The sequence below is a fragment of the Aphis gossypii genome, chromosome 3 (assembly GCF_020184175.1).
Source record: "Aphis gossypii isolate Hap1 chromosome 3, ASM2018417v2, whole genome shotgun sequence".
Lineage (NCBI taxonomy): Eukaryota > Metazoa > Arthropoda > Insecta > Hemiptera > Aphididae > Aphis > Aphis gossypii.
In genome coordinates this window covers 4887295-4911890 of record NC_065532.1, presented here as the reverse complement: position 1 = coordinate 4911890, position 24596 = coordinate 4887295, and the positions used below count along the sequence as shown (strand labels likewise).

The 24596-nt window shown below is 26.2% G+C and overlaps 4 protein-coding genes across 8 annotated transcripts in view; 2 read left to right on the top strand and 2 right to left on the bottom strand.

Moving 5' to 3' along the window:
* LOC114120058 (mitochondrial ribosome-associated GTPase 2) overlaps nucleotides 1-9939 on the bottom strand; it is a 31820-nt gene extending 21881 nt beyond the window's left edge. For all 3 annotated transcript variants that reach the window (XM_050203514.1, XM_027981842.2, XM_027981843.2), the window contains exon 1: nucleotides 9661-9939. The gene's annotated coding sequence lies outside the window, so the exon portion shown is untranslated. The remainder of the gene's footprint in view (nucleotides 1-9660) is intronic.
* Nucleotides 9940-14245: 4306 nt separating this feature from the next.
* Nucleotides 14246-16674, bottom strand: LOC114120038 (signal recognition particle 54 kDa protein). The gene is made up of 9 exons (XM_027981808.2): nucleotides 16507-16674; nucleotides 16264-16440; nucleotides 15964-16193; nucleotides 15708-15858; nucleotides 15488-15636; nucleotides 15086-15347; nucleotides 14906-15014; nucleotides 14553-14819; nucleotides 14246-14388 (listed from the first exon to the last, which is right to left on the bottom strand). The coding sequence occupies exons 1-9, from the start codon at nucleotides 16582-16584 to the stop codon at nucleotides 14297-14299; spliced, it is 1515 nt and encodes a 504-aa protein (XP_027837609.1). The 5' UTR covers nucleotides 16585-16674; the 3' UTR covers nucleotides 14246-14296.
* Nucleotides 16675-16878: 204 nt separating this feature from the next.
* LOC114119999 (vesicle transport protein GOT1B) lies at nucleotides 16879-18919 on the top strand. Of its 2 annotated transcripts, none has more exons than XM_027981756.2 (6): nucleotides 16879-17263; nucleotides 17331-17422; nucleotides 17570-17748; nucleotides 18159-18240; nucleotides 18299-18337; nucleotides 18635-18919. In XM_027981756.2, exons 1-6 carry the CDS (start codon nucleotides 17230-17232, stop codon nucleotides 18644-18646), a joined length of 438 nt encoding a protein of 145 aa, XP_027837557.1. In that variant the 5' UTR covers nucleotides 16879-17229; the 3' UTR covers nucleotides 18647-18919. The 2 variants fall into 2 exon arrangements, with proteins under 2 accessions (XP_027837557.1, XP_050059646.1); XM_050203689.1 differs by having other exon boundaries at nucleotides 18299-18392.
* A 902-nt stretch (nucleotides 18920-19821) lies between these two features.
* On the top strand, nucleotides 19822-23009 carry LOC114120050 (uncharacterized). Of its 2 annotated transcripts, none has more exons than XM_027981835.2 (8): nucleotides 19822-20234; nucleotides 20359-20497; nucleotides 20908-21116; nucleotides 21187-21333; nucleotides 21569-21804; nucleotides 21981-22172; nucleotides 22430-22592; nucleotides 22652-23009. In XM_027981835.2, exons 1-8 carry the CDS (start codon nucleotides 20022-20024, stop codon nucleotides 22703-22705), a joined length of 1353 nt encoding a protein of 450 aa, XP_027837636.1. In that variant the 5' UTR covers nucleotides 19822-20021; the 3' UTR covers nucleotides 22706-23009. The 2 variants fall into 2 exon arrangements, with proteins under 2 accessions (XP_027837636.1, XP_027837635.1); XM_027981834.2 differs by having other exon boundaries at nucleotides 19823-20234; nucleotides 22669-23009.
* Nucleotides 23010-24596: the final 1587 nt, after the last annotated feature.

The window sequence follows — 24596 nt, the reverse complement described above, 5'->3', positions numbered from 1 at the left end:
CAGCGGATTTGATATGAGAGATACTCAATAGTTTTATAGAAAGTAAAAATTATACAAAAATTGTCAAAAATAATAATATATATGCGTGTTTCATGTCGTGACAAAAATCATGCGGTCTACGGTGTAAATAGTTACGTAAAACAAAGTATGATGAACTAGTGGGCGAAATGCATACCTACTAATAACAAACGTCCGGATTTGGCTACGCGCGTCTCAATATTGCTGCAAGCGCAGCGTAGGTGTTGCCTTGCGCCGTCAAAGTTGAACGATACATCATAGTTTTGTTAATAATCAAAGAATGTAGGTATACTACTATATTCGATGTACAATATGTATACAGGAGGTTCTATAGAAACGTCATGTTCTCTAGGTCAAAATCCAAACCTTCTGTATTTTTTTTATACATAAGACGACTTATTCCGCAGACAAAAGTTGCATACCGTTTTAATTTGTATTTAATGGAGCATAATATATGATATGATATACATAATTAAAATTTAATTAAACGATGATAGAAAACCCGTGAGGGGGAAAAAACTATGATGTTCTGTATTTTTTTTTCAGTAACGCTTATAGAGTGAAAGTTTACCGTTAATACGTTTATGGGATTTATTAAAAATAAAAAAAATAAAAAATAAACCATAAAGATCTCACAGTCTAAACGATTCTAAATTCTTAATTGTTTTGAGTGTATAGGTATTATCATAATATCAAATCAGTATTATGATCCGTTAATTCTTTACTTTCTTCTAACTTTATGTACAGTACACATAATACAATTCAACGCATATTTATATAAATTGCAGGTGCTATAGTGAAAGAGTAGTATTTCCGGGCACAATTTTTATCTGATTCACACACATATATAACATACATAATATTATATACTCGGTCAACAACCATATAAATGCGTTATAACGCGTTTACTTGGGCGGGTTCATGATAATATATTATTCCAGTATTCCACTATGACTATATACATAATAAATGTCTCCCTGTTTACAAATATAACAAATAAAAAGAAAAAGAACCTAACGAGGATCGTCTCTAAATTGACATCAATCTAACCCATTATATATTACAGTAAATTTTAACAATGTTAAGGCACCATTTTTTTTGTAGATAATTAAATTGAAACAGAAATTATAGTAAAGTACGCATAGGTATACTTATTATAGATAGTTACAATATATTGCTACCCACAGACATTAACAAAAATAAAAACAAAATAAAGAATTTTCACTGTTTTCAGTTTAAATTATAATAACATAATACTTCATATTTGTTTTATTTATACAATCATTTATAAGCGTTGAAGTAATATTTAAAAGTATAACAAATATTGAATCAAATTAATAATCTATAGGGATTTATGATTGTTTTTTTTATTTTTAATGTCGTTTAGATTAGTTGTCAGAGCTTAAATAAACAATAATTATATTATGTAAAATCTGTACCTATACACATAACTAATATAATAATGAGTATCTATGAATAAATATATTAATAGGATTATGATAAATGTTCCAAATTTTAAGATGCAACTTCGGTGTAAAAAAATGCAATCTATTTTTAATTTTCAATTACGTTTAACTGCATATACATTATAGATAAAAAAAAATACCATGGTAATCATACAATAATTTATTTATAACTAAGTTAACTTATACATAATATTATGTCATTAATTATTTTTAAAATATAATAAGATCAAAATATTAAATCTTAACACAAATAACTACTCTTTTGATTAAGTTCAACGAATATCATAACCTGTCACAGTTATTATAATAATAATATGAATTTTTAAATAGTTATATTAGTTAGGTTAATATAAAACTAAAAGTTTTTAAACAGGTTGATTAAAATAAACACTTAAATCTAAATATATTTTTAATTACTTCAAACAACTTAAAATATAAGACGCTAGAAATATTAAAATATTTTATTGCAATACATATTCCCCTAGTAAATGTTTAACTGCATGCAGGTTTTATTTTAAACGAGTTACTTAGTAGTTGAAGTACTATAGTCCCGACTATGGGCCATGCAACATCTGTACAGTGTATACATAAAGTTAATTGACTACTCCACAAAGTCTATACTATGGGTTGACCATATTATTCCGTATTTAAATTCGATAGTAAAATACATTTTCTGTACCATATGAGGGGAACAAGAGAATCGACTTTCTTATTTCCTCGAGGCCCTGCTGGAGATCCGTGGAAGATCAACTGGGTCAATTATCTTTGACACATGCTTACATTGTTTACCAGTATTATCATAATATATCATTGTTGGAAAAAAATCACAACAAACTTTCTTCTCTTAAACAAATATGTAAAGCACATAAATACTAGATATTATACGATATTATACATTGAAATAAGTCCAAAACCAAACAATGAGGTAAAATTGTAGGTATATTTCGAATTATCAGTAAGTGAAAATCGAAAGTCACTATACCTCTATACTGCAATATAAATATAACTTTACAACTAGATAAATAGTTTTTAACAACAGTGACACGTGTTAACTAAAGATAGCTTAAAAGAACGCCTAGTTATAATATGTATAGCCAAGAATTGTGTCAACTACTTTATCATTTAATTACGCGCATTTCTCTATATGATATTCTTTCCATAAGTAATATGATTTATTGTATACGTCTAAAATGCTATTGTTTTTTTTTGCCTGATGAAAGTATACGATTTCTAAGTACCTTATAAAATGTTTAAACATTTATATTAAAGAAATGTTTGATAATAAAATGAATGTATACAAATATAAACCAGAAATAAATGCAATATTATAATCACTAGGTACGGTATTATTTAACCACGCATTTAACTATCTAATATAAATATACATAAATGATATACATCTTTGAGTTAAATTTAAATTACACCAATAACTTTACAAAAATATTTTAAATGACAAATACAAAAAGAACTTATAGAAAATGATCATCAAATAAAACATTGAAGTTATTTTTTCAGTAATAAATACGATAGTCTAAATAATAATCGATCTACTTTGGACGTATTAAATTTTCACAGTAGGCAACTTCAAAGCAATTTTAACTAATACGAAATTTAATTAAAACATTCCATTCAACTAGAATCAATAAAAATTAATTGTTTTAAAAACACAAATATCACTATACATTTTAATTAAATCGATGTGTATGAATCTTTTAAAAGTATGTGCAAAAAACAACGTATATTTGTAATAATAATAAAAAACATTAAAAATATAGGTACACAAGCAGAATTCCAAATACAGACTTACGCATTGTTGAGGGATTTAAGTTTCTCAGAAAACAAAGTCATAAATTTATATCATTCTTATTCCCTAGTGATGTCTTCCTCAAAAGAAAAATTATAACTTACAGGAGTGTTTTCTTTATTTGAAGATTTCTAACTAGAAAATTGAATAAAACAGCGATCAAACTATAGCACCAGTATTATAAAAAAAAATAAGTCATATAAATAAAAATATAAATGTTTAGTAATTCTAACTGTTTAATTATATCTTCTCTATACTATATATTAGTACCTAATTACTTTCAGTAATTACAGTCTAGTGTCTACGCAATTAAAATTATCATAATCATTTCCATCACCAACTTTAACTATAACTAAAGCATAGCCGTTAATTTTAAAAATAAATGAAGAACTCACTCTCCTGTATACAAATTTGGAGCACACCCTCATCATTGTAAAAATTTAACTATAATAAGCCATAAAGTATATTAATTTTAATTCAATAATAATAATTATAAACAAATGTTTAAACCAAACACCAGAAACTATCTCCATTACTGAAAAATGTAAGCAAAAAAAAAAATATTATCATTGTTGAACCAATAAATTCTAAATGGCTAAAAAATAGAAAGAATCTGTATAAAAATAGATAACGTTATTTTTAATAATTATAATTTAAGCGTGCATACTACACTTATGTAGTTAAAATAATGAAACATTCGTTCATCAAGATTCAATTGTGTAAACGTATTCAACCGGAAACACCTTTGAAAAGATTTTGATAAAATGCATTAAAAATATTTAGCTTTTTGTTAAATATGTATTATTTTATCCAAATAATCAGATAACATATAATGTATATTAAATACAATGCACTGTGTATTTTTATTCAACAGCTTGGAATTCACTAATTTCGCTAGATATAGTTTTAACTATATATATGTATACATAATTGGTATCTTTGCGAAAGGAATACATTCCATGCCAAATGGTCACAGTCGATTTAACAACAAAATAGTAAAAAAAAAATCGCGAAAACGTGACTAATAGATGAATTATAATAACTGTCGATAAAATAAACAATTAGTTTATAGTATAATCTAAATAGTGATTAACATAAAATTATAATATTATACATGTTACATGTATTTATTCTTATATTCGAAAATGATATGTATAGAAAACTATATTTATAAAATATAAGAACGTAACAGATCTACTTACATCAAAATTTGTTATTTTCATCAAAGCTAATAAAATATAAAGTAATTTCATCTATTATTGTAATTTAACTTAATTTTGTATTCTATAAGAATAATAATAATTATTATTATTATTTGTTTTAATTATTAAAATACACTTCATTAAAAAATAGCATAAATTAAGGGAAACCATATTTTCGTTTTATCATTAATAAGCCTTTATTTTATTTCAGAAATATTTATCCATAAATAGTTACAGAAATTTAGATAAAAAACTTCAAACTTTTATTTATTAACTTATCTTACTTTTAAAAAAAAAGAACATTTACAAGCTGTGTAAAAATAGGACAATAATAAGCAAGTACGTTTTTTACATACATTTTAACTATGAATAATAAATATGAAAAGATCAACCAATGATGGTACCCAACATGATATTATATACCAATGATTAAATAGGTATTAATGATATTACTGATTTTATACTATTTAATGTACAAAAATCTTACAAAGAAGATCTTAATTTTATGAGAATAATATTTTAAGTTTTAAAATAAGAACCTACCTAAGTGTTTCAACTCTAAAATCTCAACTTTTTCCTTGAATAATTTATAAATGCGTGAATGAACTTTTACTATCTACAAATTGTTGCATACGGCGTGAAAGACAATTATAATCCCTTTTATTATCGGTGAAGACGTGAAGTAACAAATTTATATCATAATAATATTTATTTATACTTAGTCATTGATTTTGTTTTACTCCATATTTTTAATAAAAATTAAAAAGTTCAATAATTGAAAGTAAACATAATTATTATTATAATTTATGAAGTTTGGGAAATATTTTCCCACGTTACCTAACTATTTTACAATTGATAAGCAGTTTTATAACTGATTTATAAAATTCACATACAATTTATTGTGGTAAACACGATTACAGAAACAGAAATTCTTTATAATTTACCATTATATTTAGAGTAGAACACACAGACCAATAAGGAAGAGACTTGCCGCATTATTAAAGAATATTGAAGGCAATTTTAAATCAATTAAATATTTTAACGTTTGAAAAATATCTACTATTTATTACATGGTTTAGTATTTTTAACTTCAAATATGTACTTTAAAAAAACTATAATATAAAAATGAATACATTTTTTAAAAAAGTATTCGGTTATTTAATTATGATATAAATATGAACAATATGGTTAATACCATAGTTTTCAAGTTTTAATTTTCGACAATTAAATTACTTAAAATCCATAAATAATCAAAATTTGACCAAATATTAATTTAGTACATCTACACTTAAGAATTCACAAAATATCACTTATAACATCATGAAATAGTTAAGTCATTTTTGAAAAAAAAACTTATGCTATATTAACGTGTTTAAAACAAAAAAATGTGAATTAAAAAACAATTTGGTGTTCAGAATATTGACAAACATTAAAAAGAAAAATATTGCATACAATTTAAAAGCATTTCCCATGAATATCATATCTTTTTAAGCATGAACCTCAACTATGTTATAACAAGTAACTACCTAGAAAAATTCCATTCTTTATAAAATATAATATACATTTAAACATACACGCATATTATGCATTGAATATGCAATAAACTCAACAGGTCATTTCTATTTCATTTCACGTTACAAGGTTTTATGTGCTTCTTGTTCTTATAATATACGTATAGATACGCCGATATGAAAAACATAATTCAATTACAAAAGGAAACATTTTTACCAATCTAATTTTTATAGCTACCTACCTATACATGCATTGGTTTATTATACAACCGCTCCAAGTTTAGAATATTCAACATGGGTAGTTTAATAAATTTTACTTTACAGGACCGCATATTATACCTACCTATATAATGAGACAGAAATACAGAATATTATACTAGCTATAGTAAATACAATCGACCTAGTATGGAAATAACAATACTAACGATGATTCAAATGGCGTTCGATATAATCATGCCTACATTTAAGTTTCGTTTATATCTTATATAACACGATTATTGTCACAAATGGAATTCTCAGTATTATCCACAAATAATTATACTTTTGCACTTTTGAACTAAATAATTCTATTTAAAATGCTTTTACTTTTTAAAACTATATATATACTACGCACCACAGTAAATTTACATTTTAATAATTAGGTAACGAGAGTTATGACGATATTGGCATTGTCAATAAAAATAAAGTAAAAAAATAATATGTGTACCCATGTCATATTTATAAAATATCATTTTATTTTGAAATAAGTTTACTTTCTATTCAATATTCATTGATCGTCTTATGGGTAACGTTGTAAAACGTGTTCATTTCCTATTTAGGGTGCTCCCTTGTTTATTGAAACCTAAGGAGGCTCGTTCAAGGTTGCGGTGTACATACAAGACAGCCACATGACTACTTATAGCTTAAGAATGTCTAATCGAAAACATCAATAAAATAACTAACTGATGTAATAAAAAAAACAATATTTAAAAAAACACTCAGAACCGAAAAAAAAATTCTATAAACATTAATAAATTATCCTTGCCTTTACATTTAATTAACAATACTATTCGTATAAACGTATATTAACACTAACTAATGTTTAAAAACCTGTAACTAAATAAATAGTTACATCTATTTTAAGTATATCTTCAAATAAAAGACAAAAAATAATTGTTCCACCCTATATATAATATTATATATATCTGTGTGTATGTGAGGGAATGAAAAAATAGCAAATTTTGATTAAGTACCTAGAACTAATGATACTATTATGTATCTCAAACATACCATTTTATAACAAAAACGACAACCTACTTTCATGGTCAATACCCAAACGTGCTCAAATATACTACGCGGTCATGTCTATCATTGCTAAAGGTTTAAAATGTTTAAATACAATCCTGTATTGTTTAAATAAATCTACTAAATAGGTATACTAGCCTAATTTTTTTAATTTATTTTTAATCCAAAATGCATTAAGGAATTGGTAATGATAAATAAACGAAATCAATACCTATTCTGCAAATATAGGTAGGTATATGAGTATTCTATAATATAATAGTTATATAATAATCTATGCATTAGTTTATTAGGTACAAATATAATTTTACAGAATATTAGTACTTAAAGTACTAAGTAAGTGTATAAATACTTACGAGGTAGGTAAGTCGTAATATTTGTTTACTATATTAATATTATGCCTTGCTACTTGGAATAAAATACAACACTATAAACGATGACTTGTTTTTACATAACTGCACTGACTATGATAATAATTAATAGCAGATGTTTGTACTATTTGTAGTTAATAATTACATCACTGTGTTAGAATGTCAGGTACCTATATATAAATTACAGTCGTCAATAATCGGGTTTGTATTGAAGGCACTTTATTATTAAGAGGAGAAAGTGATTCCTACAAAATTAAACGAATTGATTCCTTCTCAAATGTACCTATACAATTAGCCATTAAAAACTATTTGTTCTAAATTGCAGAGCCGTACCGTGGGGTTTTAGGGGGCATGCGCCCCGGACGCATGGTTTAAACTGTTTAAAGGGGCGCCAAAAATTTTTTTTAGAATATTAGGGGGCTAATATTTTTAATTTTGCCACGGGCGTTAAATCTTAATGGCACGGCTCTGCTAAATTATGTATTATAAATCTTTCTTTTTTTTTAATTACCTATTATAAATTAAATACAATTTATAAACAATTGTAGGTATAATTAGCATGTTTGAGGATTTAGAATATTTATAATTGCTGGATTAACATGATAAATCAATCATCCAGCGGCAAAGCTTACTGGCTAGAAGGTTATTAGTTTTATTTTATGCCACGACTCCAGTTACGGTTTAGTCTCCTAGACGAGTTTTCTGGAATGAATTCGAAGTGGAGTTTATAGCAAGAATTAGTGGGTTAGAAAAACCTGCATTTAGGCTCAAAAAATGGATTTCCACAAAAATATTATGCATTTGAAGGGGGTTAAACATTTAGAAAACATTCATTTCCTATTCCACTTACATGCTTAGGACTGACAACGATTTTAATCATTGGTGTGGCCACTACCTGTTTTTTACTCAAGTGCAGATCGACTAAAATAAATACAATTCGATCATACTCTATAAGAAGTGTTGCAACCCCAGGAACATAAAATTTCCGTCATAATCGTCACATCACTAAACATCAATATTACAGTAATTTCGTACAAGGTTACGATACACAGAGTTAGAGACTATTTAAATTAACTAGACATTTTTAGAATTAAAATATTTTATTCAACCAAACGAAAATAACTAATAATTAAAAATGCTTTTTAAAAATATATTTTATATATTACGACCCGTCTATTATCGACACAACGTTAATCGTGACTGGTATTTCAGTCTTCAGTATAATATGTGATCGATCACCGAAAAGGATCAATTAATATACAACGACCACAGACTATGTTGAATACGAAACGGAAACCGCGCCAAAAGCTGTTAATGATGACGAGGCGGTGGCCAGGGAGCCACGTGCGACGAAATGTTCTTATCAGTCGAAATGACACACGAAGCGCGCGAAAAGGTCGAACGACCAAATACCGCAGCAAAATTAATCTAAAAAGCCTAAGGCCCCGTTGGGCTGGTGCATTAAAACATTTTGAATCATATAAAAGGCAAAAATCTTAAAGTGATATGTGGATGGATAAAAGTAATTTATCGAATAAAACGAATACTTTAACTTATACTTTCAGCTAAACATTATAACTACTACAACAGGAGACTGCCAATTTATATCAAATCGTACATCAAAAATAATAAATAACTAATAAGATACCTACGTCATTGGTTATACCGTATCTAAAATGATTCTAAGTGATTGGAACCCTCCTCAATTTTGTTTTCACTGTAGTCTTACTATTTTAAGTTAAGAGTTAAATTTTTGATCCCTTCACAGAAAATATTCAAGTTACAACCTAGCGAAGAAACGTACCAGCTATATCGCATTATCGCGTCATTACTACGTTTCACGAATCATGATATTTTGACTCAACTCATACTTGTTTTCAAGTAAAAATCATTTGGTATTAGAATCTCAATAAATCTTATAATTTTAACGTGTCATAATGTCTTAATGATTACTGAAGTATAAATACGGTTTACGGACAGCACGGTGTATGATAAGAACCCACGTACCTTTCGACTTGTCGCGGACACTTGCCGTCAGATAAGACGGGTCTCGGCTCCGGTCGAGGCTCGAAGCGTAATCGCTCGCTTGATTAAACGTGGATTTTCGATCAGGCGCGAACCGACGGCAAAACGAAAGAACGACAAATTTATATCAAATTATTTTCGCACGATAACACACTTTAAACGCAATTATAGACTACGATTACAAATTACGATATCGCCACGATCGGACGACAACAGCTACTGCGGTGATATTAACCCGGTCCGGCACCAGTCTGGGGGAAACGATAATTACCGGGCCGGCGGCCATGCTGTGAGAATTCCATTCATCGCGAGTGCGACGTTGCCAATACGCCGACGACGATGATTCACCACCGTCCGTTGGTCGTGCGGGTGAACCGCCGCGACAAAAATACAAAAAATGTACACATTACAGTAATAATAATATTACCTACGATGACGATGATGTTTAAAATTATTTTCTATTATCTACGTGTAATTAGCTTATTGTAATAGTATGCTTATTAATTGGTTATTATTATTTTTGCTTAATTTACTGCTCAGTCAGTATACTCTGTGAATAATAATATATAGCGACTATTGCCATCACAGCAGCGTATTAAGAAGCCTCAACAACGCCCCTAACAAATTATGAAAAATGCGCCCAAATCAACACTGAAAAGTGAAAAATACACTTATGTTTCAATAATCTCTATTTTCATTGTGTATTATTTTAGTTGTTTTAGCATTTATGACAAGGTCATCACACAAAATATATTTTTTCGCTGCATGGCTACATACATATATTATTATACGCCAACTTTTGAAATGTAATGTGGACCTGATGACATTGTCCAGTTTACTATACATATTATCCTTTCTAGTTCCTACGCCGTTGCTACTACCTAACCTAATTTATATTAATAATACTACCACAATACTACTTCGTTCTGATTATTAACTTATTGCACCCGCGCGTTAAAACTAAATGATACCTCAAAATTTCCCCACTTGGCCTTAAAGAAATTTTAAAAACTATTTATTCTCTTAGTCCATCTCAAAAAAAAATTATAAAAATCTATTCGTAGCGTCTAAATGTCAGATAGGAATTAGGAGTCTAGGAAGTAACATATTATTATAATATACATAATAAAAGTATAAAACAATTTAGGTACGTGTAAAAAAATCAAATAAAAATGATTAACCAATTAGTACAAATTAAGTAAAGAACTAAATAACTAATAATAGGAAGTAGGTACCTACTACCTATACCTACTTGGTAATAGATCACTGTTACAAATTATAATTGTGGTATTATAAAATTAACTTCGAAATACATGTCTACCTATAAAGCTATTTAATACAAGTATATTAAAATATTAAATATGGGTAGTTTATAACTGTATAATACTCAAATTAATTCATAAAACCTATAGAAGGCTAGAACAATAGATATTTACCATGGTTATTATAGGTATTTACATCTTAGAAACCCGTTATTTTTAAATACTTTCCGTGATTTAGATTTTAAAAAGCTCGGTTTACTAAATTTCGAATTGGTAAAAAAATTTCTAACCTGATTATACTTTAAGATTAAGAAATTATTAAGTCTTCTATTAAGTGAGCATGTACATTATGTGTTATGTACCGACTATTGATGAGTATAAAATACACGGTATATTAGTCATTAGATAGGTACATAATATATTACAGAATGCAGTACCTATACCTATAGAAACTGCTTTTTAGACGTTAGTTACAATAAGAATAATATAAATTCGTTTACCATTAAGTATAAAATGAATGAGAAATTGAGAAATATAATATGTGTTAGGTACCTATATTGAATAACGCATACAAGTCCCCGGTTCAATGCCCATTATATCAATTTGAAATTTGTCATGGTACTCTGCCTATGTAATTTATATACATATATATTGTCATATTGATGTATGGTGTATTATATATTATGTAAGCAGTCACATAAAACATTTTCAACGTTTAATAATAAATAATATGTGAATCGGATGTAGGTAGGTATAGATATATTAGTATTTGTACTACCGCTATAATAGTATCAAATTGCCAATATGTACATATATAGGTGTATATAGAGCTATATATGGGTACTGCCTCATCTCTATGAAATTAACAAATAATTATAGTATTGGGTACTTTTTTTCCTTGTATAATTATGTTATTGCAACTGAAGTGGGGACATCTATAACATTATATAAATTTTAGTAAGTACAGAAAACAGATATAGGTACTAATTAGCGAAGATTGTGTAGGCTAAGATCTTCTAATTATATAAATATTAGATTACCAGAACTGATATACCTACTTCACCTACTTGGCACTTGACACTTGTTACTTGTAGTATATTAGTTACTTTTTATAGAATACATAAATGTATTAATATTAATTATTAGGTAATTAATAATCAAAACTGACTAATCTATACCTATACGTAAAAATATAATTAAGCCAGTTAATTCTATACCTACACTTTTGGTATATGTTATATTCAGTGCCGTAACTTCGAAAATTGGGACCGGGAGTGAAATTGTCAACTGCCCTTTCTCAACCAGATATTATATTATCTATTGAAAAATATGAGGAGGTGCATTCATCTAACTAAAATTATTTCATACATAATATTATTGCATATTTTATTAACTAAGTAAAATACAATATATTGTATAATAATTTTAGAACAAAAAAAAAAATGGTTTATTAAGTAGGTAGTTTACTATAAATTATTAAAATAAAACAATGTATATTACTTTGGGCCCCTAACCGAACAGGCCAGAATACACCTGTAGGTACCCTCTGATAGTCTGATTTTGTTTAGGCATGCGTAAGCCATTGGTTAAATTTCATTCATGAAAAAAAATAAAGATTATATAAAAAAAAAAAAATACCCGGAGTATAGTGAAATGTATGATATGTTAATTTTTTTTAACCAGTCAGTCTATACGGATATTGCGTAGCCATAGTCGTGTATAAATTATTAAATGATTACATACTTATTAGTTATTACATTATTTAATACCGTTCATGCCTTTATGGCTATATTCTTAGTCCATGGTTAATGGTCTTAACCATTTAAGCAATTAGGTATTATTACACCGGAACTGTAATACTTCATTACTTCATCACGAACTGCGATAAAATTCTATTGAGTATCGACTATCTTAGTCAGTGATAAACAACGTGCATGGCTAAAAACTTAGCCATGCCTATGGCTTATCTTATGATCTTAATTGATAATTCACAAAATATAACAAATGCACAGTACAGTACAAACTTCAGTAGGCACTCGTATACTAGTGAGGGTGCAATAAAAATATTACTTAGTAGTGTACCTATAAACAATATACCGAATGGTCTTTAAAAAAATCAATATTACCTCAATCACTAGTTTATAATTCATTTTAAAAATCATCAAAAAATGTGCTCCTTGGCACCCACAATTTTTATTAAATTTGTGTTATTAATATAATGTTAAATTATGTATAGAGTAAAAACCATTTTTTAAAGTTTAATTGTTTTAATTTTAATTATTCCTGGAAATTCTCTAACTTCAAATAGAATATTATTATACAGATATAATATCAGTATTCAGTATTAAATACAATTAAATTAAATCATAATATAACCAATTTATATCCTTTTAAATCTAAACTGTACTTGACTAGATTTTAAAGTCTGAGTGAATGGCAACAATAAAATTTACAAACAATTTAATTTTTAAAATCACAGTTATTCTATTACCTTGTCCTATAATGAAGATTTAAAATTTAGAACATGGTAAATGAAACATACATTTTTCTCTTTCATTCAAATTTTATGAGATTTTAAAAATACCTACTCAGAAAAAAAAATTAAAATCAAATCATTATCAGCCTAATATTATGACTTAAAAGCACAAAATACCCTTGGTAGTAAAGCTGTAACACCAATGTCCAATAATTAAACTATTGGTTATAAATACTAGTAACTAGTATTTATAATTCATACTTTTGACTAAAATCAAATAGTTTAATTTGTAACTCGATGAAAAAATTATGATATGTTATTGCTATTTATCTCACTTTTTTTTTCTGCTATAATATGCAACACTGATAAAATAAAACCAAACATATTATCATTTTAAATAATTGCTAATTTTCTTAGATATTATAGTAAAAAATGGTAAATTTAGTAAAATAAATAATAATAAAACAAAACAAGAAAAAAAAATAATCCTTAACACAAAATATTTTCTATTTTTATATATATTTTTTTAGAAAATTACATTGATCAAAATATGTAATCAAGCATCTAAGCTTATGTCATATAATATTATAATATTTAATAACCAAAAACAAACTTATATTAGTTTTTCTTTTTACAAAATAAAACATTAATAAATTGTATTTAAATACTTACAATAGATTCACTTTGATATAAATATTAATTTTTGAATCAATAGTACCAGCATTATAAGTAAAAATAGAGTAATTATCATATGGGAATAAAACAACTTACACGAGATAATTATCTGTCTTACTTTATGGAATTTGTACAGATGGAAAAGTACATAATATGTTTTAGAAAAAAAATTTATTTGTTTACAAGTTACAAGTGTTTACAAGTTTTATTTTCCTAAACCACCCATTAAATTCCCAAGACCTCCTCCAGCACCTTGTTGTAACTGCCGCATAACATTTTGCAATCCTGGCATTCCACCTAAAAATGTTATTGATTAGTTGATAAAAATAAATATTAGGTTAACTAAATAGGTAACAAAAAAATTTTTTTCTTAAATTATAGGGTTATATATTTATAAAATAAACAAGATCATTTCATAATTTTTAGAATTACTCAGTATATTATAATTAATATAAACATACCAATTTGCTGTAAAACCCTAGGATCCATCATTTTCGTGATTTGTTGATTGAGCTTGGCCATTTGTGATGGATTGACATTCTTGGACATGTCACCGCTCTTAAATAATCCTTTAATTCCACCCATTTTTTTTACAACTCCAGCAAACTTTGTATATTGAGATATAAGCTCTCGTACTTCACGTTCTGTAACACCGGCTCCCTGGGAAACTCTTATTATACGTCCTGGTTGTTTTGTAAACAATTTTGCTCCATCTCTATGGTCGAGTTCTATTAAATTTAAGTATGGTATATATATTTTTTTAATTTTGTAATTAGTAATAAATTTTACATTAGATTGTATCAGAAATATTTACCTCCATCATTCATACTGTCCATGATTGTCATAAGTTTTTTTAATCGAGCCATAGATTCCATTTCACTACCTTTAGATAAAAAGTCTTGACTAAATCCTGGTATCATGCCCTATAGCAAAAAAAAAAAAAAAGATCACATTCATAATAATTTTAACTATAGAAAATCAACAAAAGCTTTACCATGATTTGTGAAAATGGACCCATCTTCATTATATTTTGAAATTGCTCATACATATCTCTAATTGTGAATTGTCCATGTTTAATTTTTTCAATTAGCTCTTCATTATCTTCCAGTTTTAATTCATTTACTTTATCAATGAGTCCTTCAATATCACCCATACCAAGCAATTTAGAGACAAATGGCTTTGTTTTAAATGGTTCAAAATCATCTATATGTTCTCCAGTACCAATAAAAATAATTGGACTTTTTGTAGCTGCCACACTGTTTAACAAATTAAACAAATTATAAGCATCTTGTACTGATACAAATCAAATAAACAATCAATAAATGGAACAAACATTTTTCTAAATATAATTTAATAAAAGAAATAAATACCAAAAAATAATATTTCAACCACTTACGCACTAAGTGCTCCTCCTCCTTTGGCATGGCCATCAAGCTTAGTTATTACTACAGAACCAATGTTGACTTTATCTTTAAAAGCTCGAGCTTGTCCTTCACAAGCTTGACCTATTGTTGCATCCATAACAAATACTATGTTATCAGGTTTCTAAAATAAATTACCAGTATTTTATGAAATATTAATGAAATATAGAAAAATGTATTTAAAAGTTTTCTCACAATAGTATTTGACACTTGTAACATCTCTTCAAATAGAGAAGCTTCTTGTTTATGTCGTCCACTAGTATCAACAACTATTATTTCAAAACCTTCTTTTTTAAACATATCTACACCATCCTGGGCTATCACAACAGGATCTACTTCCGTATAACTGAAATAATAATAATTAACAACTTTAAGATTATATATTCAATTTGTAAGTGATAATTAGTGTTATACAGTAGTAAATAAATAAAAATCAATTAGTTTAATATACCTTCCATAAAATGGTATTTGAGCTTTAGTAGCATTCTGTTTCAACTGATCATATGCACCAGCACGAAAAGTATCCGCACATACCAGACAAGTTTTCCAATTTTTTTTAAGATAGTAGTATGCCAACTTGGTACAAGTTGTTGTCTTACCAGAACCTTGTAGACCGACAAACATGATTATGTTTGGTCGGCCTTTTACTGGCTGGTAAGATTTTACACCAGGATCCACCAGCTGAAAACAAATCAAAATGATTGTGAGATTGAAACAAAGTAAGAGTTAAGTCAAAAGTATACAGTCATACTTTCACTAGTTCTTTGAATACTGCGCTCTGTATCATGCGCCTCTTATTCAGACCTCCGGCCATCTCATCAAAATCAATGACATTACGTACATTTTCTCTAAGTTTTTTGACTAACATAACATTGACATTGGCTTCGAGTAACGCCGCACAGATATCTTTCAGCATGGAGTTCAACACCTATGGTAGACATACATAATTTGAAGTTGACATATTTTAAATATACACCATCAATTATTCACATACCTCCTCGTTGATGACACTGGCGTTGTTCAGACCCCGAAGGGCTGAAGTGATCTTGCGGCCCAAATCGGCCAAAACCATTTTGACGTTGGTTTACCCCAAAAAAAAAATATTAGTAAGCCTACTAGTCCATGTAGAAAACTTGTTTTGAAATTTCACTTATTATCATCGATTTGATAACAACTCTACTACGTACACGATGGACTATCTATAGTCCAACTGTGTCGTAGTTGATACAGTGTCGCCTTAAAAGAGCGAAAATAATAGTAAGGTTACAATATTTTAGATCGAAATAAATTACTTTAATACATCAAATTTTATCAAAAATGTTATCAAATTTAAATCGTGTCGTGGAATAAGATGAAAATACTATAAACTATTAACAAAATATACAATTACCTAACTAAGTAATAAGTATTAACTTCTCCCTAAATCCAATAACAAATACGACTACACCTACACGGTACACGTTTCAATTTAGAATTTTATAATATTTTATAATATTTTATAATATAATAATCATTATTCACAAATCATCATTTAATGATTTTGCGATATTTATACTTATCAACTGAAGTACCGTTATTCAGTATTCTGTATTCTATACTTGGCTGTCGAAAAATGGTGCATAATGTAATTTTGTAGTGGTTTTATATATTATTTTTATTATTTATAATGATTTTTGTAAACAAATACAATATTTTTCTGTGACAACATTTGTATTAAATGTCTTCAATGTTTGAAATAACTGATTTACAAAGTATGTGAACATGTTTGTCTTGTATAACACTGTATTGTATCTAAAACAATTAATTTTTTTCCAACAGAAATCGGAGTTGGTCTGGCCGGTTTTGGAATATCGTTCCTATTCCTGGGCATGTTGTTGTTATTTGACAAAGGACTTTTAGCAATTGGCAATGTGAGTATATAATTTGTTGAATGATTTACTGTCAATTATATTAAGTTAAATTATACAAATATATGTTCAATTAGAAAGCATACCAAAGTTTTTAAAATATTTAATTTACTTATGTTTAATAATTTTATTATTTATTTATTCATTTAGATATTGTTCATAGTGGGTCTTAGTTGTGTTATCGGTGTACAACGAACTTTAAAGTTCTTTTTCCAGAGGCAAAAGATCAAAGCATCTTTATCATTTTTTGGTGGAATTTCAGTTGTTCTTTTTGGATGGCCAATTGTAGGAATGCTTTTTGAAATTTATGGATTCATACTTTTGTTCAGGTCAGTAATTAGCTCTTTTGGATTTGCTAGTCACAATATATTTAATTTAGTATTCTACTCCAATAATTTAATTACATTTACTATTTGATCAACCATCATCAATTTTACTTAAAAAAAATATATATATTGACTTAGTCAATTGTACATAGATTTAAACTACAATATATCTCATACTTGCTGATTACAGATTTTATTGCTCTAGTTCTGATTTTGAGGAACTGTTCTTCTCGTATCTTTACAGTAGATCTATAAGATAAAAGAACTATTTAACTTGTTAAGTTCTTTAATTTATCTATAAATATTTTTAAATTTTATATGTATAGGTTTATAACTGAATAAGTGTTAATTAACAATCCCTAGTTTTAAATTATAAATTTTCAAATATTTATCTATTTGTTTTTTTTTTTCAGTGGTTTCTTCCCAGTAGTGATAAATTTCATGCGCCGAGTACCATTATTGGGTACTTTACTCAATTTGCCTGGCATTACTGGAGTGAGTTGTTAATAATTTGGCAAGACTAAATAAATATTGCTAATTAATTTTGTTTTAGCTGTTAGATCGAGTGGCAGGTGATACGAGACGAACAATGGTATGAATAACCATTACAAATATTACAAACAAATAAATTCATAATATTTTGCCATGTAATTTTTTTTGATTCCAATAAAAATTGTTTTTTTTTTTTTATGTAAATAAATAAAAGTAGATTATTTGAATATGTATATTGTGTAGTTAAACTTTCAATTTATTAAATAATATAATATTTATGAAAGTTGTGAAAAATATATATTTTTTAAATTCATCTATAAAATAGTATGATAAAATTGTAGTTAGATAACTTATGATTCATTTAAAACCATTATTAAATTAAAAATTTTATTTTTAGGATTTCAGTTGATGTTATACTTAAGTTATTACATCATAATTCCTACTAACTGGAGATTTATGGGCCACTTGCTTCCAGTTACTTATTTTATTATGACTTAATTACTTTATTCAGTTTATTATAATATTGCCCGATAAATTGAATTTTATTGGTAATATATTATTTTATAAATTTTCTGTATTACAATTTTATTTTTATTATATACAAATAATTGTTAAGTTACCACATTCTACCCAATGGCACAAAGTAAAATATAATAAAAATACATATTATGCATTATAATAATTGTTATTTTATGATACCAACTATGTATTATCTATATGGTATGATATATTTGTTAGAAAATGATTAAACCCGAAAACTCCTTACTCAAAAAATATCAGTATGTTTATTTTCTCTCTTTAGTTTACAGACGATATAGACAACGCATTCAGACAAAATTATTTTTATTTTTTAGGCATTGAAGTAAAATAACCGATTGAGAAAATATAGATAATAAAAGTATTGAGTATGATATATAAATTTATCTAAATATTATATCAAAACAATTTAATACTCATTTTAATTGAGAACATTCTTTGTTTTTAAGGTAAAATAAAATATAAAAATGAATTCAAAACACTCAAAAATATACTCTTTAATATTTGTTATAATGATTTTATTACAAAATTACAGGAAATTATAAAAAAAATTTAAATGTTTTTTTTTCTATTATGTGTGTGGACCTGAAACAGAAGAAAAAAATATGCTGCGTTTTACATCCTTTATATTATTTATGATATTGAATATAAATATAATACACAGTTAAACATTGTGGTTATACATTGTGTATAAATCAGGAATTAAATTATCTTAGATTATATGTTTTACATTATTATAATTCACGCAAAAATTTAAAAAAGCTATTTATTTTTTAAAAACAGCATTTTTGTTCTTAGGGTAAAATATACTGATATATAATATTTATTCAATTTTGAATAAGAAGAGCTGTTTAGAATCAGAAAAATATTTGTTGCCATTAATGTCATCAATCTGTCTAAACTATAAATCTCTTTAAAGTTTAAATCTATAATATCTACATCTTCCCACTATTTGTAATATTATTATCAGTTACTCTTATCATCATTGACTAACGGCCATATGCATTCCACCAATCAAATAATAGAAAAATTGGTTGATTAACTTACCTGGTCAGAGACCAGAGTAATTGGAATCGTTAAAATTAAAACGATTTGAGTATTTGACTATTACAGCATCAATATCAATCCCTATTGAATTCAAAATATTTGAATTTTAAACATCATATTAAATAAATTTATTATTAAAAATAAAAATACCTATTTTTTACCTAAAGAAAGGTTATTTTTTACCCAAGAAGAACTAGAAAATGACTTGGCAGCCGAACGTCACTACAATGAACAAGCAAAACAAATCTTCGATGTACGTCGAATATGGTAATCTTATTAAAGAATTAGAACAGTATATGCCACAATTCAAAGCAACTATTAAAGATCTACAAGAGCCTTCTCAATCATTCGTGACAGATTTCTACACAGACGTATTCAGTGAATTCTTCTGTGATGTAAACAATTTGACAGAGGTAATGTTCAATATTATTATATATTACGTTTTAATTATTATTCTATTCTACAGTTAGCTAATTCCTAATTCTCTGTAAAGTTGTTTTTAAATATTTTATCTACATTTACAATTGTTTACTATAGATCCATATCAATCAAAATCTCACGTATAATGAAATGTACTCTGAAACTGTACCCATATTGAATATGTGCACAGCTTTAAAATATATTTACTCAAAATTGGGAATCGATGATTTTGGTTTGAATGATATTTGTGATCCAAGTGAGTTTTTACTTTTTTTTTTGTAATTATTACAAATAAATTGTAAGGGAATGAAATGTCTAGAATTATAAAATACAAAACATTATAATTATACTATTAATCAATTAAATATAGAAATAAGACAACACTTACAATTTCTTAAAAATTATAAATATTAACAAATCATAACACGAGAACATTTTTTTTTTTTAATAGATTATGCTACATTACATTACATTCAATAGCTTTGCAACCAAAAAAAAAATTTTTTTAATACTTTAATTATTGCTTTAAATATCTAAAATTATTAGTAACTCTACTATTCACCAATACAAAGCTGAACATGGAGTAATAACTAATAAGGAACATGTGTGTTTCTGTATCAGTCAAAGCTTATTAGTAATATTTCAAATATATTTTATAAATTATAGGTTCAAAAAGAACGTACCGTTTGCTTCAAACAATGATAAACTTCATTAAATATAGTGATGAAAAAATACACGAAGTTGATGCTAAAATGAAAGCTGTTAGAAACATGAAAGATACCATTGATAGATACAAGAAGCAAAAGGATATAATTGTGAATACAATTAATAAAAAGTCGTTAGACCGTATACAACGAGGAGTTGAATTAAAAACAGTAAATAAATAGTTACCTTTTTATTATTTAATTTTTAACTTGTGTTTTTGGTTATCTTATTATTTTTTAGATTGCTGAAGAAGTGAAAGATGGAAAGTCTGAATTAGCGAAAATTCAAAAACATAGAGATGATGTATTAAAAGAATTGGATAAAGTGAAACAAGATCAAGATGATATAGAGAAAAAATGTTCAAAGTTGTGTGAACTAAAAGATAATGTAATTTATTTATTTTTTAAATTTCATTGATTGAATAAATTTACCATTTTAATTTTTTAATATGTTTTAAATGAAAATTCAACAAAGATTTTCCTACATTAAAAAAGGGCATATGTTGTTTTTTATAACAAGTTTATAATTAATGAACAGTGACTAACCAAAAGTTGATTTGATAAACTTTTTTTTAATTATAGTATTCACATTATTTTATATTTGAATTTTTTAATGATTTCAGATCATAAGAGATATAAATGATCTTAGAGCCCAAATTGTAGAAGCACCAGATTTATTAAAAGCTGATCATGAACGTTTAAAAAGAATGAAAAATGAAATAACAGAAAAGAAAACTGCAATGATGGCACAAGTCAGTGCTAAAAAACAAACTGTTATAATTCTGGAACAAGAACTAACAGCACAAGAAAAACGATTACGTTTATTAACAGATGTAACTGAAAAAAATGAAAGAATTTCGTAAGTTCCAAAGCATGTTTGTATAATTAAATATTTAAATGAATCTTGACCAAACAATCTTTTAAAAAACAGTTTTTATTTCAGAATGATAGAAATTTTATACATTTTTGATTATTGAAATGATAATTATGTATATATTTATTATATTTGATTCAATTTTTTTTTATCCATTTTAGTAAATTACTCAATGAAATTGAATCAATGTTACAAAAAAAATGCGAATTAGAAGAATCTTCAGAAAATCTGAAAGAAAAGATTGAAATTATGGAACGTGAACGAGCAGATATAAACAATAAAATAAATTATTTTACTAAGGAAATGGAGAGGGAACATAATTCATACAAGTCTAAATATGATGCATTAAATAAGTAAGAATAAACTACTGATTGAAGAATTTTACATTACACATAAAGTTAAAATTGAAGTTAGTTAATTTATTTATAGATTAAAAATATTATATGCCATATCAATTAAACAAAACATTTTTTTTAACTATCTTGAAAGTTAATATGTTTTTGTAATAATTAGGTACAATTTTATTAATATATTTAAACCATAATTACTTTTAAATAGTATAGAATATATAATTTATGTTTTTATTTACAAGTGAAGTATTATGTTTCAGAGAAATTGACAGTATGATAAAACAGTCCAGTCATCAATCTGAAACTATTAAGTCGTTGGACTTTGAGATTAATAAATGTAATTTGCGTAAAAAAGAATTGGAAACTGATGTAATTACTATTATGGAAGACTTTGAATTTGCCAAGAATGCTTTAAATGAACTAGTAAGTTAAATAATTATTTTTGTTTTTTGTTTATGTTAATCAAATTTGATATTATCTAGTGCTTATTGATTTACAGCAAAAAAATTTCAATTTGGAAACCATTAAGAATCTAATGCATCATGTGCAAAATGAACATAATGACTATTAATATATTTTTTTTACTTTTTGTTACATTTATCAATTTATGTATATATTTATTCAATAATTATTTTATTTGTATTTAATACAATTATGAAAGACTTGTTTTTGAGACTTTTTTCTGTGTCTCACTTAATTTTGTGTAGTATGAGCAATTTAAAATGTTATTCAAGTGTCACAATTATGCTGTTTTATTAAAACTTTCATATTTTAATTGTAAAAATCTGTAAAAAAAAAAAACATTCTGATTTATCAATAAAAAATTATTAATTTACTTAATATTGAAGAATGTTTACTTTATTTGTACATACATAAAATGTAAATATATCTGTACTTTTAACTTTAAAATATTAATAAAATTAGATATTTTGTAGAATGGCTTTGGTTAAATATGTTGCATACCACATTTTTTTTAAATTTAGTACGAAATAGTATAAAAATAAGATATTAAGCATTTTATACATTTATATTTAAAAATTAATCTACCAAAAAGTCATGTTTAAATAGGCATTAGGGTTGTTATTGTACTCTAAAATACGTTTTTTAATAATGGTCAATCTAGGGCCCATGTACACAATTTCCATAAATGTGATTCCAAAATGATTTATTGTCACTTGTAAACTGTACAAGACCATTAACTATTTTGAGTTTTTCTGTAAACAAACAACTAGAAAACAAAATAGTAAACTAAAAATAAAATATAGTAGATATATTTAATTTTATCCATGGTGAAAACTCAAAAGATTTAAGTTTTTGATTACTATTTTATGTAATTAAGAAAATACTTGCTCAGAAGTCTTATAACCTTATGTCAAATGTCAATACCTATCAACTATATGGTTGTATTATTGTTTACTATGACATTTAAAAAAATATTGAGACTAATTTTAAATTATTTATTTTTATTTAAGCAAATATTTAATATTTTTTTTATATTTAAGTGTATTCACAATTAGGTATTAAATTTAAAGATATAGGTATAAAAATGAAAAATAAGTTCCTAATCGATTGATAGGTTTTGATTTATTTTAGTTGCATTGGTTTAGTACAACCCATATTTGGGCACTGTATGACCAAATTGATCTTAGCATTAACTTATACATAATTATTTTGTTATGAAGTGGAAGTTTGGATCTTAGTACAGAGCGTAATAAGTGGGATCTAGTTTTCAATGACCCTCTTTTAAATTAGTAATGATGAGTAATATTGCTCTATGTTTTGAGGTAAGGACCCCCAGGTTAATCCTTTGTCTAAAATAATACCTAGATATTTAACTTAAATCAAGGAGGAGATAGGAACTTCTTAGAATAAGGGAGTAGGAATAATTTTTTTTTGTTAAGAGTGAACAGAACATGAACTGATTTGTCGGTGTAGATTTTGATTTTTCAGTTTGAAGACGACTTTCCTTAAGGTTGAGATAGTATTGGAGAATAACCAGAAAATTAAAAAATGTATTTGTTATACTTAATACAAATATAATGAAATATCAACTATTTTTAGAAATAAATGTCCATAGCATAAAATATAACAAAACATAGTCTTCTGATACACATACATCTTAATATTTAAAATTTGTATCCTTTTGGCATTTTGGTTGCCTATGTTGCATGTATGTTTGCATGATCGTTGAATTTAAATTTACATTATTGTCTTATACAGTTCACAGTATATATTTTTTTTCCTCAATTTAATGAGGAAGTGCACTTAAACTTACAGTAAGTTCAGTTTTATATGTTATCTAGGCTTACAGTTCAGTTGATAGTTTTTCTTTTAAAAATTTATAAAACAATAACACACAATATGTATTTTTAGTTTATAATCGGTAAGTTTGTATACTCAATAACTATTTTATACTATTTCATTTTT

What these genes read in the sequence shown, in the direction of transcription:
- LOC114120038 (XM_027981808.2), bottom strand. Translation starts at nt 16,584, where the DNA reads ATGGTTTTGGCCGATTTGGGCCGCAAGATCACTTCAGCCCTTCGGGGT. An exon ending in CCAGTGTCATCAACGAGGAG is followed by an intron (nt 16,441 to 16,506) that starts GTATGTGAATAA and finishes TGTCTACCATAG; the next exon opens with GTGTTGAACTCCATGCTGAA. An exon ending in TACAAGTGTCAAATACTATT is followed by an intron (nt 15,637 to 15,707) that starts GTGAGAAAACTT and finishes AATTTATTTTAG; the next exon opens with AAACCTGATAACATAGTATT.
- LOC114119999 (XM_027981756.2), top strand. Translation starts at nt 17,230, where the DNA reads ATGTCTTCAATGTTTGAAATAACTGATTTACAAA. An exon ending in TGAAATAACTGATTTACAAA is followed by an intron (nt 17,264 to 17,330) that starts GTATGTGAACAT and finishes TTTTTCCAACAG; the next exon opens with AAATCGGAGTTGGTCTGGCC. An exon ending in GGATTCATACTTTTGTTCAG is followed by an intron (nt 17,749 to 18,158) that starts GTCAGTAATTAG and finishes TTTTTTTTTCAG; the next exon opens with TGGTTTCTTCCCAGTAGTGA.
- LOC114120050 (XM_027981834.2), top strand. Translation starts at nt 20,022, where the DNA reads ATGACTTGGCAGCCGAACGTCACTACAATGAACAAGCAAAACAAATCT. An exon ending in TGTGTGAACTAAAAGATAAT is followed by an intron (nt 21,334 to 21,568) that starts GTAATTTATTTA and finishes TAATGATTTCAG; the next exon opens with ATCATAAGAGATATAAATGA. An exon ending in AAATATGATGCATTAAATAA is followed by an intron (nt 22,173 to 22,429) that starts GTAAGAATAAAC and finishes ATTATGTTTCAG; the next exon opens with AGAAATTGACAGTATGATAA.